At 42.4% G+C, this 16,418-nt stretch overlaps 1 protein-coding gene across 14 annotated transcripts in view; it reads right to left on the reverse strand.

Moving 5' to 3' along the window:
* Positions 1 to 16,418, reverse strand: part of DOCK10 (dedicator of cytokinesis 10) — a 135,934-nt gene that overhangs the window by 78,462 nt on the left and 41,054 nt on the right. For 11 of the 14 annotated variants that reach the window (XM_072344260.1, XM_072344252.1, XM_072344261.1 and 8 more), the window contains exons 2-3: positions 11,697 to 11,816; positions 3,800 to 3,889 (exon numbers count right to left, since the gene is read on the reverse strand). In XM_072344260.1, coding sequence (XP_072200361.1) covers positions 3,800 to 3,889; positions 11,697 to 11,816 — 210 coding nt within the window. The remainder of the gene's footprint in view (positions 1 to 3,799; positions 3,890 to 11,696; positions 11,817 to 16,418) is intronic. The other 3 variants (XM_072344255.1, XM_072344248.1, XM_072344257.1) reach the window with 1 other exon arrangement.

Below are 16,418 nucleotides of genomic sequence, written 5' to 3' on the forward strand. Positions count from 1 at the left end.
GAGCAACTTAATAAAGACTTGCCCTGCAATGCCAATGAACATTTTGAAAATGAAAAGGGAAGTGAGAGGAATCTGACTGAAGCAAGCACCTCGGTGCTTTAGAAAGCAACTGGAGTTCCTTTCCTCTGTAGCTTACATTCCCTCAAAGCTCTAGGTGTGCAGCCACATGAATGACAACAGCTGTTTGGGGGAACAAGTGCAGAGAAACTGCATTCCAAGTGCCCTTCTGCCTCCTCACATGCTCTGCAAAATGAAGTGAGAAGCAGGTGATGTTAAAGAGGAAGGGCCTGGAAACTGAAAGCAGAAAGTCTCCAGAGCTGGAAGCAGCCACAAGATTGAAAGGGAAAGGGAAGCTGCAGGTCACGCTCCGCACCCAACCCCGTGATCGGTGACACGCAGCACTGCTCCCAGCACTGCCCCTCCTGTGGCTTCTTCTGCAATGACCTAAGGGACAGTGTTTTGTCCAGTGACAATAAAGCTGTTGGCAACATTTACCAACAGGAGCTCCCATGTTAATTTGGGTTTGAAATGTATCAGCACAATGGGCATGAGAATGAATTAAAAGCTGGAGAAAACAACTGCACTGACACACACCACTTCCGTGGGTATATGGAAGGCTGTGGCTCTTTCAACCCTATGATTAATAAACTTTGTGTTTAATAATGACTCACAAATCCTGCAGAGAAAAACTACAAAACCTGAAACAAAAAGATCTGCCAGGTGAATAACAGGGGCACTAAAAAACTTCACGCAACTGACAACTGCAACTTTCATACCAAGAAAATCTACATAGGAAATGAAATAGTGTAATAATACTTAAATCATTTCCTTGTGATGCAGTGCTCTTCTGCCAGCACTGTCCCACTGCTCCAAAGATGAAACGTGAGGGCTTCAATTACACCCACAATTGAGAAGCAGCCAGTGCTGGGGTGCAGAAAAGCTCTTCTGATCCCCAGCAACTCACCGCTGAAGTCTGCTACCTCTCTCCTCATTGTTAGGAGTTATTTTCATAAGCCAAAACCTCACCAGTTGGCATTAAACATAAAGTCACTAGTCACCTGTAGGCGGAATTGCAGACAGCTGTCTGCCCTGCATGTTACCAAAGGTGTCCTAGTCAGCAGCCACTGCCACCGGAGCAGACTGATAAAGCAAAAAGGATGGGTCAGGTCAGGCAGTACCTCACCCACTTGGGAGGGAGGGACTGACAGCTTCTCAAAGGCCCCTCTGGACTTGTTTTCCATAATTACACACAAGGAGGAGAAGCTCCTTCAGCAAGATGCCTTATTCCCCTCCAGCCCTGCAGAGCTCCCAGCACACCCCTCCTCATCCACCTCCGAAAACATGATCCCCCAAATTGACCACTTTTGGAAGGAACAGCTGGTTCAAGCTGGTTTAAGAGAAAACCAACAGCAGCCATTATTTACTTTCTAGATAATGTCTGTAATTTTATTCACACAGATATGCACACAGCTTTTGTGTGTGCATCTGTGTATATGCATGCACACTCTGCACATGTTGCAAAAAAACCACGTTGCAGTTCCTGAACATCTCCAGCATGCCAGATGCCTGAGTATCCACTGCCCCTAAAATGAAGCTCTACAGGAGGTCTGATGTACTTCTGCCTCTTTTCCAGATGAGATATGACAATATTGTTGAGAGCAACAGGAATTTTAAAAGCACTTAAAAGTCCAAACAAACTCAAATTGCTGCAGATTAACTAAGAAGTGACGTAACCAAGACAGTCATTACCACTCAAAATGACTTACCATGCAAGAGTTTTGGTTGTTTGTTTTTTCAACTGAAGGATTTAGACCCAGTACTAAGAGCAGTGAACTAGCTGAACAGTGGTAAAACTTTCTGCTACAGATAGATAGCCCTTTAATTCCAGCTTCACAAGACCACAGCACATCTGTAGGAGATACTTCCTTCACTAAGGAAAGTGTTGGGTTGTTCACAGCTCCAAAAAGAGAAGTGAAGGTCACAAACTCCAGTCCTGCGCAGCTACCCAGAGCTGCTGAGTACCAAGCAGAACAGACTGTGCTGCTGGGTCAGTACAGATTGCTGCAATCACTGAGGCAGACTACAATCATAGATCTTCATGGCACCCCATGCTCAGTTTTACTTAATTTTGGACTGGAAGCCTGCAGTTTAATTTGTTTTATGTACTGCTTTTGGCTTTGTCTCAAACATACACATTCCTACCTCAAAATACGGTCTCATCCTGCTATTTTCCATGCACAGTCTTAGCCCTTTAGTAGTGCTTTTTCCAATACTTGCCCTCAAGTTTGGCTTACTAATATTGCAGAGAAAGGTAACAGAGCTGCTCAGTATGTATTTTACCAGGCTGTCATTAGCATCGCCTTGGAGTATTCAGCTGTAATGATTCCCAGGTTCTGTACAATAATGTTCCATTTTTAGACACACCACTTTCCCTGTAAAGCAATGAGGACAGTGCAGTGCTGGACTCGCTACTTGAAGAACCTTAAAATAAAAAGTAGACCCTAATGTGTTGAAAGGGCAGAGAAAATTCAAGAAAGGTATATAATTCCATAAGCTGTGTTATCTTTAAACCCTCCTGCCATTACAAAAGATGGTGAGGTTCAGACTGTTTGAGCTGGCATTAAGTAGTTACTGCTCTTTCTAGACCTGCTGCTGGGGAGAAACAGAGCCTGTAAAATATCACGTTGAATAGAATTCAACAGCTATATTCTTTTTTCTAACCTGCTGTGCTTCTCTCCCACTGACTTCTCCTCTGCAAATTATCTTGCTATACTACATATGAAATGGCCCATGCTTATTCAAAGTAGAAAGCCAGGTATGCAAAAACCCATCTGTGAAAAAAGGCAAAGAACACATACATTACTGGCTAATTATCAAGTGATTGCAATTAAATTCTTCATAGAAGAAGGGCTGAAAATTTGACTCTATAAATCTGGTCTGCTAATGCAGAGGATGGGCTGTGCTTCACACATAGTGAAAGAAGGAGAAGGTTCCGAGCGGTGGCTGAAGTAAATTCCTTTGAATGGTCCAACCAACAACTTCCATGTCCTTCAAAGTAACAAAAATCAGTGACAATCCAAAAATATCCCTGAGGTAGTAAGAGAGCAAACAGAATATTTTCTGATCTGAGCCAAGGAATGGAACCAACATAACTACACTTATTTTTTAGAAGTGATAGCAAGCAACCTAGTGGGGTTCCAACTGTTGTGGAAGAAGTTTGCCTGAGTGCATAGTAGAAAGATAGAACTGCTTCTGTATACTAACAATAAATACAAGCTTCTAGACACCCTTCATGCTGCACACTTCCTCAGATAGTGACAATCCTAGAATTACCCAGGTTGGAAAAGACCTTGAAGATCATCAAGTCCAACCACAGCCTAACCATAGTACCCTAACTCTAAAAACCCTCTGCTAAATCATATCTCTGAGCACCTCCATGTACACCTCAAGTACGATACATACATTGTAATTACTCTAACAGCTTGAAATCACGTCACATATTTGTGTTTTTAAAAAAAGTTATATTTTCAATATTTTCTAAGCTCTAACCGTTCAGGGCACTGGTGGTAACATTTATGTGAAAATACCAACACCAATGGACTAGCAGAGACAGAAAATGAAGTTGGAGAACAGTAGAATGAGGACTGAAATCAGTGCCTTTGCAATTATTCTAGATACAGCTATTTCAGAACTAGCACCTGCAGCCACGTTATTAGTCTCTCCTCATCCAGAATTCAAACCTGCTTCAAATCACTTCAACGATGCTAAAACCAAGAGGATGCACACTTCAGACGTTTACCTCTTTAACAAACAGATTTTCTGCTTTTTGTTCTGCATCTTCAGGTACAGAAGGATACAGCGTCCTGATTTCCAGTGAAATTGTGTCTATCTGGCAATAAGAAAAAAAAAAAAAAGAAAAACAGATTAGCGAGAATGACAAAAAACAGCAGTTTGGGCTCACGAAGGCAAAAGAAACAGGATTATTATTGCTTGCATTTCTTGGTTTTTCATGCAGCCAATACACAGGCACAGGAACAATTGTAACTCAACTCATACGCTACTATCAGCTAAAACATTAATTACAAGCAAAAGTACCATTCAAACAGATTTCTGGGAACAAGCTTGTTCTTGGCAAACTTGCTTGAGTCTCTGAAATTTCTGAAAGGAAAGGTCATAAATGGAGAACATCCTAATTCTTCCTTACATCCCTTCCCTTATACTCCAACTCTCACTGCATTACATGCTTTGGAGGAGCGCCACCCTTCTGCACCTCTTGCATTTTCAGCAAAGAGATATGGATAGAACTATAAGCTTTAATTGTTTTGGTAGGAGAAAAGAGGAAAGTCCTCACAACAAGTTTCAAAAGGACAGCTGCAGGACAGGCTGATAGGAAACAACTGGGACCCTGAAACAGCCTTTCAGTTGGGCACTTCCACCCTCAGGCACAGACAGAGCAGAGCAGGTTCCATGTGGATGTATCCAGCAATCCCCTCTCAGATCACTGAACCAATGAAGCTTTTTTTCTTTTTGAAAGAGCAGCTCCTGGCTGAGCTGGTTTGCCAGGACTGAGCAGGAAATCACAAAGAAGTGGGTATCCAGAAGATCCCCACAACAGGCTGACATCCCCAGTTTGCACCAGGCCAGCAAGAGGCCAGGCCAACCAGCAGCTCTTGCTGCATGGTTAAGACTCTCCATGCACAGCTCCGGCAAGACAGCAAAAACACACAAGAGGAGGTCTGGGGGTATTCGGAGTTAATCCTCAGGTTCCCTCTATCCTCTCTCCCTAGAGGTGTTCAAGGCCAGATTAGATGGGGCCCTGGGCAGCCTGCTTTAGCACTTAGCAACCCTGCCTGCAGCAAGGGGTTGGGAACTAGATGGTCTTTGAGGTCCCTTCCAACCCAAGTCATTCAGTGATTCCATGAAATCAGGCCCACTAGTTTTCTCTGTGGAAAGCAAACAACCACCACCACACTCCAGCAGACCAGACTACTATCAGTTACAATGGAATAACTCAACTGAAATGACCAAGGACTGATACCAAGACAAACGTCATCTCACACTTTGTTTTTTTCCCTTACAGAATGGCACGTGATTTCCACAGGAAGACCCACAGCATCTGACCAGTTTAGTACGACAAAGCACTGCTTGCTTCAACAATAAGAAGCTCTCAGCATCCATGGCTGGTAGCCCATAAGGACCTGTTTCATATCCTCAGTCTCAAACTAAACAGTGAATTTTTTTCTCTACAGATTGAAGCACCCAGGCTGTATATGACAATCAGCTGGCTATTACCAACTGCATTTTTCTTTACAGCCTACATACAACAGGCTGGTTCTCCCTATGACTTTTTATATGAGTGATTCTAAAAGAAAGGCATGCATCACACAGGCAGATGCTAACTAGATGGGATTTCCATTTCATCTGGACAGTTTAGGATACATCATGGTAAAAAATATTTTGGCTCCAACAAATGATGATGATCCTTCATAAACCTGGATTCCAGGGTTCTCCTCTTTTGTATTACCAAAGCCTACATGCAGAGATTTACACCATCATTTAGTCTACGAGTAAGAGAGATAACAGATGGAGAAATATGGATTTTTCAGACCACAGTTAGTAATAGTGAAAATGATTGAATCCTTGGCTGCTTAGGGACTTCCCAGCAATACTTACAGCGTCTGGAAAATGTTTCCTTAATTATTTCACACATACGTGACATTTTAAGCAATTCTGAGAGGATGCCATCCCTGAGCACAGCTGAAAACCCCCTGATATCACACTGCAGGAGTACTTCATCAGGCTGGGGCCAGCCTGCCAGCAGCAGAGGCCACAAAACACGTAGGCTGCCCTTCCATGAGGTCACCACTACCAGAGACCAGATATCCAGATGCAAGGCAGAGCAGAGGCACAGAAAGGACATGTGTGATGCGTTCTGCACCACACACTCACTCTGCCCAGATGGTGACTTAGCTGCAGAGACCAACAGCCTTTTTTGCTTGACTACAATAACATCTATTTGCCCTGCAAACTATGCAAAAGACATTTTTCAGTATTTAGTTAAAATGCATACTGATATATATAATTTATACCTAACTCAACACTTCTTGTCAACAGATAGCAACACACTGACTGAGGTAGCTGAATGTTTTCCCACTGGGGTTGTTATGCCTCCCTTTCCTCACAGAGTTTATGTGAGAAACAAGACTGGGGCAGAACAAGAAACGGAACTCCAACCCACTGCTGCACACGCAGCACTCAGCCCAGTCTCTTCTCCTCGACAAGATTGCACTTGAAAGAGAAAAAACAGAGCTGTGCAAAACTGAGAAACTGGGTAACATGGGGCTGGTTGCATTTGTGGGCTTTGCCGAAGAATATCATAGGTTTATTTACATAGAACTGGGACATGACAAATCTCGTGTATTGTTATATTTAACCTTGGCTTTAAAAACTACAAAGCACTTCCCTTCTGAGAATTAGTTATGATCAACCACTTCGCTGTGCAAGTCTGGCCACAAAAACGCTTCCTGTTCAGAGCTGATTACTTCCAAAGCTCAATGGCCTTTAAGGTAGATCTGCCACAGCATTTGTTCAACCAGAACTTTTTAACTTCAAAAAACAACTAAAGTTCAACATCAGAACGCATGCTGAAAAATTGCAGGCTGTCAATGGCCAAATTCAGCATGTTGTTGTGCTTTGAATGCAATCTAGTTTTCTGTTTAGGCACTTGTAGTAGCTGCATGTTCAAGTCAAAGGTAAAAAGAGCGTCTTCTGGATTGTGCATGCTGAGACTCTGGGAATTGAACAGTACAGATATTAACCTGAAACCTGCCATTCTACAAAGACCTCTGGATATCCATTTTAAATAAATAGCCATATCCAACAGAGATTTCAGGCATTCAGGCAGTGTCTCATTTGCACTAGCTGATGGCCCCAGGTGTTTGATTAGTTACTAGGTGTGATTTAGTTAAGCGCCCTTTTGCTACATTCACTAAAGACTCTTTCTACACTGAAAGGCACAGGCTAATGTTTCTCCTTATCAGTGACCAATAAGGAATAATGTTTTCAGACAGTATCTACTTCCCACTGACACAGCAATTGTAGGACTTGAAAACGGAGTTCAAACCCTATTTGCCGTTTCAAACATCTGCACCCTGACTCTATTCAAACAGCTCTTAGTCTGAAAGCATGTGGACAGTGGTTACATTTTTAGATGGATGCACCAAAAAAAGATTACATTTACTTCTGGAAAAGGCAGCCCTCCTAAGAGAGCTAACCACAAACAGGCAGAAATATTCATATGTGTTGATGCTGAGGTGAAAAGGAGTCCAAGCAGCTTGAGAGACTGAATCTAAGTGAACAGGTTTACTTAACATTACTGAAAATGGTACCGAGTTAGTCTGTCAGATCACAAAGCAAGGCCAAGCTGGAACTCTGCAGGCTGCTACTGGCCATATCCTCACCATGAAGCAGTGAGTGCAGCAGCACAGAGACAGGAAAGCAAGCACAGAATGCATTTAAGGGTACAGCTTCAATGTGTCCTCATAGGACCACGCTGAGCGTGAGGGGCCATGCCCACACAGTGTTTGCTGCTTTAGCTCTCTCTTTTTAAATAGGTGAAACATATCCATCTCAGTCTAGCTGCCCCTCACCTTTCTGCTATTCCCATCTGACGTGAACTCTCGTGAAAGATCTTGCATTGTGTTAGCCATGAGTAATGGATCAAATTTCAGTTCTTCTTTGATGACCAGACACTGCCTACCACATGAGAAAGTGTTGGATAAGCCATGTGCTATTGGAAACAACCTAGTAATCCACCACAGTAACTCTTCTGATGTCAGAAATGATACCGGGGTTTACAGGGCTGTTTCCAAGGAGGCTCCCACTCCCTCATTTACACCTACACCATGTGTTCAACATTTCACCCAAAGAGGCAGAGTTTAACATGATCTTTTACTATATCAAATCAAAGTACCTATTAAATACTTTCAATTGCCTTTTTATGATAATTAACATTTGCAAAATAGCATAAAGGTAACATGTATTTTCATTAAACCTCAACACAAGCACGGTGTTAGCGCGATGCTGAGCCTGTTGTCACTAAGGGAGAGCAGCACTGAGTGGGAGACGGAGCTGAATGTGAAAGAAATGTGACAGCTTCAAACACCTTTCTATAAAACACATGTGAGTAAAGTCAGAAATTGGAATGCCAGACAATGGTCCAGTTGCAAAGGAAGAATGTGGACCGGTCTGAGAGAACAGAAGGTGAAATGAGCACTATGACCCAGATAAGAAGAGACTGCAGATCTACTAGCATCACTACATACTTCTGTGACCGCAACAAGGGCATAAACTCCCACTTACTACCAAGTACAACCCAAGTTCACCTTCATGTGACACGAAGCTCCTATGAAGCTGTGCCAGCCCTTTCTTTGCACAGTTGCTGCAAATGCAAAAGTTATGAAGCAGAAATTTCCACTAACGATTGTTCCCCAGCACAGTGACAGAGACACCATGTGTTCATGACATTCAGGAGCAGATAATAGTGAAGCAGAGCTGTGTACTTTTTTCCAAAGGGAAACAGGACTTTGGGCAGGCAGCAGGAAAGTTAGCAAGCAAGGATTAGTGGTTATTATTATTTTTAAAGAATTATTTTGTATAATCACAAAAAAAAAAAAAAAAGGAAGCATCTTTTTCCTAGCTGGAGTTGAAACACAAAATGCATCTTCATAACACATATGCCTTGTATTCCTCTGTTGAAACGCAGGGAAAGAGAAGAATATCAGGCTCAGATTAATATCAGAAATTCTTTACTGTCCTGTAGACTTATTGCAAGGCTCTGGAAATGACCTAAAAAGGTCTTGTGAGAAAGTGTGTCTTCTGTTAGAATCACTTTCAAAGAGAGAAAGGAATTTGGAGATGAAAGGGAAGATCAGACAGTACTGCAGCTATGCAGATAATTGGTTCATAGATGATGTACACAGTGAATACCACCGATCCGAAAATGGCCAATCGTAATTAAAAACAGAATTTTCTTTTACACTCATTTCCTCACCTAGCACATTGGTTGGCTTTCACTCTGAAGAGGCTTCTGCCCATAGTGTGCTAACACAGGCCATAATTGGGGCTGCATCATCCCTGAGCCACAAAGTCTGAAGCAGCTCTAATGGTTATTGTTTAACAGTAACACCCACAATTTCCTGAGGCTTCATCACATTAAATAACAATCAGAGCCAGCCTGAGCATCTCCTAATTCAGTCAGACCTGGATCTCTTTCTACTCAAATGGCTGACCCAGACTGCTGTGCACAGGTGATATTTCAGCAGGAAGGAGTAAAGCTATAAATAGATGCTCTGCAGCTGAAAAACCCATCTGCTAGGGAAGCTCTACAGCCCTGCCTGGTGACATAAGATCTTGCTACTGCAGTTGACTTCAACAGAAGAGAACAAAACATAAAGAGACACAGCTTTATTGCAAGGCTACAGACCCCACATGTAACTGCCTCTGCTCTTTTGTGAGTACAGGTCATCTCTAGTGCACAAGCAGTTCACTATGAGGTATAATTGCAAAACAATACAGAGAAAACAAAATAGAAGTCACTACCAACGTCAGGATGCAACAGCTAAAAATGAAATGAAAATAAGGATATGAAAACATGGTTTGACAGGCAGAGGTCTTGAGCAGTAGGATGCAATTCTCCTTTTGCTGAGAAAAAAAATCAGCTTCTTTTTTACCCCTGATTTGAGCTCAGTTATTCTAAATCCAAGGGCTCAAGGGCCTCGTGGCTGCACACAGCAAGTCTAGTCGCCTTTATAATGCTAATTTTCAATTTCATAAATTCACAAATGTGTAAAATGGATAAAGGAATTAACGGTGATGGCAAAATGTATTCTGTTTAGTTCTTCCTCAATCCCATGAGCACATTAACTCAGTTAATGCCACCAAGGAAATAGAGCCATTTAGTAAAACAAAGCAGTCTATTAGATTAACCCGGCCCCACAAGACAGAGGCAGTGCTATGAGCTGATGGGAAAAGCTCTCACAGCAGTTACAGTCAGACACAGACTGATATATATTTCCATTAGAGAATGCCTATTCATCAAAAGCTAAACCCTTTACAGAGATTGGTTAATTTTGAAGAAGTTGCTGTAAGGTGCAGGTAATCTACCAGCTTACTTCCCAGGTAGCATGTCTCCCATACCACCTTGCAGGCAGCCCTTGCCCTCCCAAGCTGTCCCAGACTTCCAGACTCTTGAATTCTTTGCAGCTTGCCAGGCCAAACACTGGGAAACCACAAGTGGGGTCGGGCAGCCCCATGGCAGTGGGCTCCAGTACCCACAGCCTGTCAGCACCCTACCACAGGGACTGCCAGCTCGGCAGAGAAAGACCTAGGGGTCCTAATAGATGAGAAACTTAACATGAGCCAGCAGTGCGCTCTGGCAGCCCGGAAGGCAAATGGGATCCTGGGCTCCATCAGGAGAGGGGTGGTCAGCAGGGATAGGGAGGTGATTGTCCCTCTCTACTCTGCTCTTGTGAGGCCCCATCTGGAGTACTGTGTCCAGGTGTGGAGCCCTCAGTACAAAAAAGATATGGAGATTTTGGAAAGGGTCCAGAGGAGGGCCACGAAGATGATCAGGGGGCTGGAGCACCTCCCCTATGAGGACAGGCTGAGGGAGTTGGGTTTGTTCAGCCTGGAGAAGAGAAGGTTGCGGGGTGACCTCATTGCAGCCTTTCAATACCTGAAGGGAACTTACTCCCAGGAGGGGAGCAAACTCTTTGAAAGGGCTGATAATAGCAGGACTAGGGGAAATGGTTTTAAGTTAAAAGAGGGAAGATTTAGGTTGGATGTTAGGGGGAAGTTCTTTACTAGGAGAGTGGTTAGGTCCTGGAACAGGCTGCCCAGGGAGGTTGTGGATGCCCCGTCCTTGGAGGTGTTCAAGACCAGGTTGGACGGGGCTCTGGGCAACCTGATCTAGTAAAGACGTATGTTTGGTGGCCCTGCTAGGCAGGGGGGTTGGAACCACATGATCCTTGAGGTCCCTTCCAACCCGGGTCATTCTGTGATTCTGTGATTCTGCCTTGGCCCTACACTCCTAGCACTTGAGGACAGCTTGCCAGATCTCCATCCACAATTGAGAAAGCTCCAAAACTAAACAAAATCAAGTTTGTTCAGATGTACTCTTCTTGTGCAAACTAATGCTGGTAAATGGCACAGCGTGGATGTATGTTACAGCTACCATCTAAAAAGTCTGATAGAGCAGAAAGCCAAGAGCCACGCTGGTCAAATACATCAAATAGAATAGGATCAGATAGACTGTAAGTTAGTTACTGAAGTGTAATTATGTTAGATTATAATAGTGGGGAGAAATTCTAACACAGGCTGAACCACCACTGTGTTGAGCGAACCAACAAGTACATGTTATGGAATAACCTGTGTTGAGTTCCTGAAGCATACTCCAGAAAACCAAGGCTTCACATAGTGCTTATTACAGAACCGTGAGTTCACTTACATACAAATGTCAGAGGAGGAAAAAGAAAAAAAAAAAGAGTGAAATTTGGTGGGAGAGGAATAAGAAGTTATGAATAAATAAAGGAAAGTCTTAGAGAGCCCTGGGAACACTTCTGTCTCTCCTGTTAGCAGCGAGGATGAAATGAACAAACTTAAGAGGAAAAAACAACACATGTTTGCTTTGTACTTACTGAAAAGTCATCATCAGGGAACAATATCAGATCTTTAAACGGGCTGTCTCTAACGTTTTTCTCAATCTCTGTGATAACAGCTTCGTAATCCAAAGGCTCCAAGAGTTTTGGTTTTTCCTGCTGTAGAGAAAAAAAAAAAAAAAAAAAAAAAAGATCAGGTAATATCTCTACTCAAATTCTCCTTTCTTCACCCCCTCCATAAAATGATATATTTATTATTACTATTTACATTTTTTGCATGTCAGTATGAATGATTTCTCCCCCACCTCCCTCCTATTTCCTAGCTTGCTGCAACAGAACTGCTTCAGAGAAGTGGAAACGTGGAATCTGGGCCAGTTGTGATAGTTATTCTCAACCTGCTAATTCAAAGGCAATTTGTCACCTTTCTACAGAGACCAAACTAACCACATTAACTTGTCTGTCATCCATAAAATCTCTCGTTCTCTGTAAATGTATGTGGAAAAATAGATAGATGGGCACAATATGAACTGAGTATAGATACTACTTTGAGCTAACATGTAGTAAAGTGAATAACATACTCCACCACCACTTGATTCCATTACCATGAGCTAATTTTTTCATCCTCCTGCACAGACCCTTGAACTGCTGATAGTTTGTACCACCATGCTGTTTTACTTGGTAATAATCCTAAATTACTCTCTTGGAATAAATTACCTGTCATTCATTCCCATGGTTTCTCTTGTCAGAATCTTGTTTAGTTTAATTACAATAGAGCAATTATTGGCAAAGACGATGAATGTAAGAAACTCCCACAGGAACAGCAAAACAAAAGTAAATTCACACAATCTTAAACAGAGAGACATAAAAAGGGAAACCCATCGCACTTGCAAGAATCATAGAATTAAGAATACATTAATGAGATGTATTAGGGTAACATTTGCTTAATTAAAGAATTCTGCAGCATTAAAAAGAGTAAATAAGAAAGAGTAAGAGAAAGTGGTAGAAGGGATGGGAAATGGGTAAGAGAGAGAATAGAGGATCCCAGAGGAAAGCAAGTGCTGAAACCATTCTACAGAACACTTTTTCTGCCTGACACAATGACAGCCATTAAATAAGCTGTATTTTACCTGCTGTTCTTGCACTATGCTGAATAATATAAAGTTTAGAATAACAAAGTTCAGAATGATATAAAGTTTCCCCTCTCTTACCTAGACCAAAACCATGGTGTATCAGAAAAGAAAGCTGGCACATCTCCATAAAACGCATTTCTCAAATGGACAATCTGATGACTATCCACCCTATCCTGTTATACAAATTGTATTCATGTGGTCCATCATACATGTGATGGCCCCAAAGCTATCACTCAGCTACCTCTTCTAGCTTTGTTTTTGAGAGTTCCTGTTTCTTCAGTAACTACGGTCATCTCAAGATTTCTCCCTAGCCCATGTGTACACTGTTTATGTACATTAAGTTTGAATCCTCCTTTGGTATTAAATGGATCCGTGAAAAGTTCTATTAAGCATCATCAATATAGCCATGTGAAATAGATTAAAACAGTGACTAGCTGCTCCGACCAGCTTGTGAACAACCAACAGCCTCCCAGCAGGTTGCTCAGGTCAGTCCCTGCTCAGAGCTGGGCAACTGGAATCAGGTTGCTCAGGAACTTATCTGGATGAGTCTTGAAAATCTCCAAGGATGGAGATGCAATTTAAAAAGTTGGAGCGGTTCCTTCAACTGTTCATGTCTATTAACTCTCTTTTCAGACTATTAACTAAGTCATGTTTCTCGGCTTAAAAGTTAATAAACTTCTAATAGTCAGTTGTACTTAGCATTTGGAGTCCAAAGGCAATATCTACTGATGCTGAGACATTAAAGACTTATGAAAGATACAAAAGATCCACACACAACAGTGATAAAAGAGAACTTAGAGCTCTTTCACAAAGAAAGTGGCTCATGAATATTGCTTTAGGAGGTGAAGGAGAGGGGAAAGAGAAACAATACTTGGCCTAACTTAAATATGGTGTAACTACCAACATCAGAAAGCCACTGTAAGAGCTAGCTATAGGAAGATAAAAACAATAAATAGAGATTCCACCACATTGATATAATGCCAGATTCCTCCCTGGATGAACCTGGAGGCAAGGACAGTTCTGTCAGATTTATGAAAGGGATAATGAAATAGAAATGAAACTTGGGACTGTCCTAAAGGGAAAACGCCAAAAACACCTTATCTAAAGAAAGGACATTGTAAAACAAAAGGCCCTAAAGAGAAGAAACAGCTTGAAAATTTAATTTACATTCTGTGACAGGACTACACACCAGGGAGCAACGTTCAGGTAAGATGAAGCAACTTAATAGAACACTTGAGACTTCACATCACCCCGGCCACATCACCACAGACTGCCACAAGCCAGAAGTGGGCCCTGGACTGTAAGAGCTGACAGGTTAATGTCCAGCCCTGCTCAAGAAATTCTCAGGTTGAAGTACAAGCAGTGTCCCTTAGCACATTGTTACAGCCATTGTGCCATCTGTCTAGAGCAGTTCCCCACAGGAACACAATGGGCTCATCTAATCATTGCCCCACATGGCTCTCTCTCCCTCTCTCTCTTCCATTTAAGTCATTGCAAGTATCCTATAGCCACAAGTTTTAGACTTTCCTCCATTAAATCTAGCTATGCCTATATTAAATACTGCAAAAGAGACCTAAGTATCAAGGAGTTAAACACAAAGAGAAAACACCACTGACAAATGCTGAGTGCACCAATAATGATGCCCAAGTCTGAAAACTGAAGCTTATTCTCTCTACATTTTGAAGAAAGCAGATTTGTAGTAGAATTACTGTTATCTTCAATAGGAATCCTTAGAGCAACCACTTGCAAGGAAACCTTAAGTAACATGAAAAAAACACAACTGACATTTTTGAGGTATAAGTGTTTCGTGAAGGCATGTTTACTGCGTAGTGGTTTCACTAAAACACATATGTTTTCTGCAGAAGGTTCACAACATTAACTATACCGTGAACCCGCCATTCTAAAACCAGATACCACAGCAGGAATGGCTTTGTAGCAATCTCAGGCTCTAGTCAGCCAGGCATGCCACCGTAACCATGAACGTCCACCCTCTGACAACAGAGGTGTGGTAAGACACTACTAATCTGGGTCTTGCACCCCAGAGAAACTTCATCAACAGTACCTTTTAAAAACCTTTTAAAAACATGCAAGGCCATATAAAAACAAAATAAGTAGCTCCCTTCCTACTAAAGTTACAGACTAAAAAAGAGCTGGGAAATCCCACAGATTTTCGGACTCTCTTCAAATATGGGGGGATTCCCATAAAAAACTCACACAGCACTTGCAGGTTCTCTACACAGATGGGAACTACCCTTTTTACTGGGGCTACAAGAATGAGGAGGTATTTCTCCTTCCCCCTGGAAATCCCTGCAAGGCTGGGATGGGTACTGCTACATCTCCTGTGGACCCGGTGACACAGACAGTGGGGGCAGGGCAAGCCGTGCTGTCTTGGCCCTTTATAGCACTCACAAAGCCACCCCTGATAGATGCCTGAAACTCTCCAGGGCTGAATGTCTCCTTGATAGTTGCAAGGTCATCTGTGCAAGGCAAGAATGAAACTTGAGAAAACCCTGAGGCAGAGAAACAGAGCGTATAAACATCACTGTTCCCACAGTACTAATTCTCTTGCGCTCAGTGCTGCAAAGCACACGAGCTGCCATCAATGTTTTAACTGAAGTTAACAGAGAAGCCCTATGAGAAAGATTACACATTTAGAATGCAACCAAACGTAAGCAGATGTGACATTATCCAAATTAGTTCAAAACCTTCCAGTGAAGCACTTGAGCATTTATGGCAATGCTGATGCAGCGACAAATGCCATTGTTCCTTCCACAACTACAACAAAATCCCGCATAAAGGGCAATATCGTATTATTTCAAGTTTCAAATCAGAGATGCAAGTAATAACCCAATCTGTTCAATACACTGACTGCAGGAATAATCTATCTCACCCACCAGTGATAGCAAACACGATAACATCATAAACATGAGACCTCTCGTTAGAAGTTTCTACTCACTGAAATATCAGAATCCTACATGTTCCTATAGATCCTAACACTAAGCACTGCACACACCCCATCCTTTGCAGAACACATCCTTTGGCTTTGGCAGAGCCAGGCACTACAGCTCTCTGTGCTGCATTTGTGATAGGAAGCAGCAGCTGTTCCAGTTAGCAGTTGCTCTCGAAGACACGGAATAACTGTTCAGTTTGCTTGTCACATGCAGACTGAAGCGGTGATGTGGGGATTAGCAGATTTCTCTCTGCAAGTGCTAGCAGAGATTTGTAAATGAGTAGGGCTGATTTAAAGCTTTAATAACCGGAGCGCTGCCTCTCCTCAATTTAACTTGTCTGCTCTTTTTGGAAACAGACCAACCAAGCAATCCGTGTGCCAAGATCAAATTATGCTGGCTTGGATTTTTATAGTGCTTTTTATATTCTCTATCTCAAGCGAGTAATGAATTATTTTTTGCTGCACTGAAATGGCTGTGACTACATGTAGTGAAAGGCACTCTCCAAATCCTCACCTGCTCCAACAACCACAACAGAACCATTTCCTTTACACACCAACAGAGCTGCTGAGCATACATCTGTGTGCTGCTGAGCCAGCTTTTCTAGCATCCTTGGGAATGGTCACCTCTAACAAGCACCAGTTAGGCACCACTTCACTTTGCACAAGTGGAGCAGACCAGAA

Source organism: Excalfactoria chinensis, chromosome 9 (assembly GCF_039878825.1).
Source record: "Excalfactoria chinensis isolate bCotChi1 chromosome 9, bCotChi1.hap2, whole genome shotgun sequence".
NCBI classification, from domain to species: Eukaryota; Metazoa; Chordata; class Aves; order Galliformes; family Phasianidae; genus Excalfactoria; species Excalfactoria chinensis.